This window comes from Ciconia boyciana, chromosome 26 (genome assembly GCF_034638445.1).
Source record: "Ciconia boyciana chromosome 26, ASM3463844v1, whole genome shotgun sequence".
NCBI classification, from domain to species: domain Eukaryota; kingdom Metazoa; phylum Chordata; class Aves; order Ciconiiformes; family Ciconiidae; genus Ciconia; species Ciconia boyciana.
Window position 1 is genome coordinate 2,618,984 of NC_132959.1, and position 2,791 is coordinate 2,621,774.

The following is a 2,791-nucleotide window of genomic DNA, read 5'->3' on the forward strand; positions in this document are numbered from 1 at the left end:
TTCCGGTGGCGGGGGGGAGGTGACAGCGGCCGCCGGCAGGGGGCGCGCTCGCCGACTCCGCCCCGCCCCTGGGAAGGCTCCGCCCCGCCCCCGGGCAGGCCCCGCCCCCCGCAGCGCTCATGGCGGGGCTGGCGCGCGTGGTGGTGCACGTGCGGCGGGGAGGGGCGGGGGGACCCGCGCGGTTCGGACAGGTACGGGGGGAGGAGGGGAGGGAGGGAGGAGGGCGTGCAAGGGGGGTGCACAGCAGGAAGGGGGGGTGTGCAAGGGGGGTGCACAGCAGGAAGGGGGGCTGTGAGTGTGCAAGGGGGGTGCACAGCAGGATGAGGAGAGCGTGTGTGCAAGGGGGGGTGCAAGGGGGGGTGTGTAAGGGGTGCGCACAGCAGGACGGGGAGAGCGTGAGCGTGCAAGGGGCGCGCAAGGAGAGCGCGCATGCGTGCACACAGGTTGCACACCTGAGCGCACGCAGGGGTGAGAGCGTGCGGGGGCACGCGCGTGCCCTCGTGCGGTGCCATGGCGGCGGCCATCACGGTGGCGGTGGCACGGCCGCCCTGCTGGCGCTGCCCTCGCCGTCCCTGCCGCAGAGCGTCACCGGCACCTTCTGCCCCGCGCACGAGGACGCGGCCGTGGTGAGCTGCGGCCTGGACGGCGGCCGCTTCCTCCTCTCGGACATGCCCTTCCCCGGCTCCACCGTCGCCCTCCTCAAGGTGGGTGGGGGCCAGCGGACCCCCGCCCGTCCCCCAAGTGCCACCGCCGCCCTGTCCCCTCACGTCGCCTTTCCCCGCAGAGACCCTCCTTCTGCCCCGCCAAGCGCCTGGGGGAGCAGCCGGAGCTCGCCCTCCCCGCCGAGCTGCGGGGCCGGGGGGTGGCCGCGGGGGTGGCCGTGCTGCTGCAGGCCAGCACCGGCCGCGTCCTGCTCACCCGCCGCGCCGGCACCCTCAGCATCTTCCCCAACGTCTGGGTGCCGCCCGGTGAGTCCAGCCCGGGGGGGGTGAGAAATGGGGTGCTGGTGACTTTGGGGTGTCCCTAACGCGCTGTCCCTCCTCGCAGGTGGGCACGTGGAGCCGGGTGAAGAGGTGAGGGGACAGCGTGGGGACGTACGGCCTCTGCCGGGGAGGGGACGGGGGTGGCGTGAGTTGGGGGGTGCTGGTGCGCCCTGAGCCCCCCCCTTCCTTGGCCGTAGCTGCTGGCCGTGGGGCTGCGGGAGCTGGAGGAGGAGACGGGGCTGCGCCTGGAAGCGGGGACCTTCTCCTGGAGGATGCTCGGCCTCTGGGAGGTAACGTCCGGCTCGGCTGGGGGGGCTCAGCACCGCCGCCCCTCCCCGATGGAGCTGGGCACCCCTGGGTGCGGGGGGCAGCACCCGGTCGATGCCTTCCCCCACCCACCGACACCGCGGCCCCTGCCCGCGGGGCTGGGGGGTGGCCCTGGGGTCCCCTCCCGTCTTCGAGCGTGTCCCCGCAGTCCGTCTACCCGCCCATGCTGAGCCGGGGGCTGCCGCGCCGCCACCACATCGTCACCTACCTGCTGCTCCTCTCCGCCGAGTCCCACGAGCAGCTGGAGGTGAGCGAGCGCCCGACGTCCCCGTTTGTCCCCGGGTGGCGATTCCTCGCCTGAGGGCTGCCTCGGGGTTCAGGCCAGGATGCGTCCCAGCGAGAGCGAGGTGAGCGCCTACGCCTGGCTGGAGCCCCCCGTCCTGGAGGCCATCGCAGCCACAGAGGACGGAGCGGAGAGTTTGGGAAACGTCCCCAGCGCGCTGCCGGCCACCGTGGGGTGAGGAGGCAGCCGCAGGCCCGGGGGACAGGGACGGGGGCAGGAGCAGCCCCCGCACGGCTCTGTCCCTCATCGCCTTCCCTCCCTCAGCATCACGGAGCTGAGCACCGGCTCCTCCAGCACCGTCCAGCTCCCGACCGCGACCTTCCTGAACACGGCTCCGGCCGAAGGGGAGGACGTGGAACGGGTCAGCACCGGCACCAAGTTCGCCCTTCGGCTCTGGCTGGAGTCCCTCGGGGAGCAGGGGCGAGCCTGGCCCTAGGGCAGCCTCACGCCGCGCCTGCGGCCGCCGGGGAATAAAGTCACTGCCTGCAGGGACCAGAGTCCGCGTTGGAGCGGGACGGGGGTCTCAGGTGGCGGGGAGCGAGGCGGGTGGGCACGGACGCTGGGTGAGGAGAGGAGAGCAGGGTGGCACGGAGGGGACGCAGCTTGGGGGGGCGGCGGGATCAGCACCCATCAGCTCACCAAGACCGGGGACCCCGATAACGTGCGCTAGCTGGGCTGGGTGGGCCGCTTCGGGCCCAAGGTGGACTCCACCTTAGAACCGGCTCTGCGGGGCCAAGCAGCTCGGTAGCGAGCGGGGTGCGCGCCCGAGCCGAGCCGCCCGCTGCTGCCGGCGCGCGTAAGAGCGCGCCGCGTTTGTTAGGGACGCGTTGTCACCCTGGCAGTACCTGGAGCGGAGCTGCTGGGCTGGCGGGGGGACCGGGGGCCACGCTGGGCACGTCTCGCTCCTGGGGGGCAGCGGGGCCGCAGGGAAAGCAGAGCAGAGTGGGGGGCTGGGGTGAGCCGAGCCAGCCCGCGCCTCGGTGCCATCTCCTTCAGAACCGGTCCCCTCCGGCGGGGGATTTCGGAAATCCCGATCATCCCACCCGTTCAGGGCCGAGATCCCAGCACCCTCTTGCCCCCCCCCGCTGGGTGCCCCCCAACTCCTGCTCTTCACAGCAGAGCAGAAGCAGCAGCGGTTCGATTGCTGCTGAACAGGACCGGCTCCATGTGCCCGGTCACCGTGCGAATCGGCAGGTCC

The 2,791-nt window shown here is 73.2% G+C and overlaps 1 protein-coding gene across 11 annotated transcripts; it reads left to right on the top strand.

The window, feature by feature from the left end:
* The first annotated feature begins 95 nt into the window (after nt 1-95).
* NUDT17 (nudix hydrolase 17) lies at nt 96-2,091 on the top strand. 11 transcript variants are annotated; one of them, XM_072846675.1, is made up of 8 exons: nt 104-191; nt 582-704; nt 785-968; nt 1,048-1,073; nt 1,181-1,273; nt 1,459-1,557; nt 1,631-1,767; nt 1,858-2,091. In XM_072846675.1, the coding sequence occupies exons 1-8, from the start codon at nt 120-122 to the stop codon at nt 2,027-2,029; spliced, it is 906 nt and encodes a 301-aa protein (XP_072702776.1). In that variant the 5' UTR covers nt 104-119; the 3' UTR covers nt 2,030-2,091. The 11 variants fall into 11 exon arrangements, with proteins under 11 accessions (XP_072702774.1, XP_072702776.1, XP_072702779.1 ...); XM_072846678.1 differs by having other exon boundaries at nt 1,540-1,557; XM_072846674.1 differs by lacking the exon at nt 1,048-1,073.
* Nucleotides 2,092-2,791: the final 700 nt, after the last annotated feature.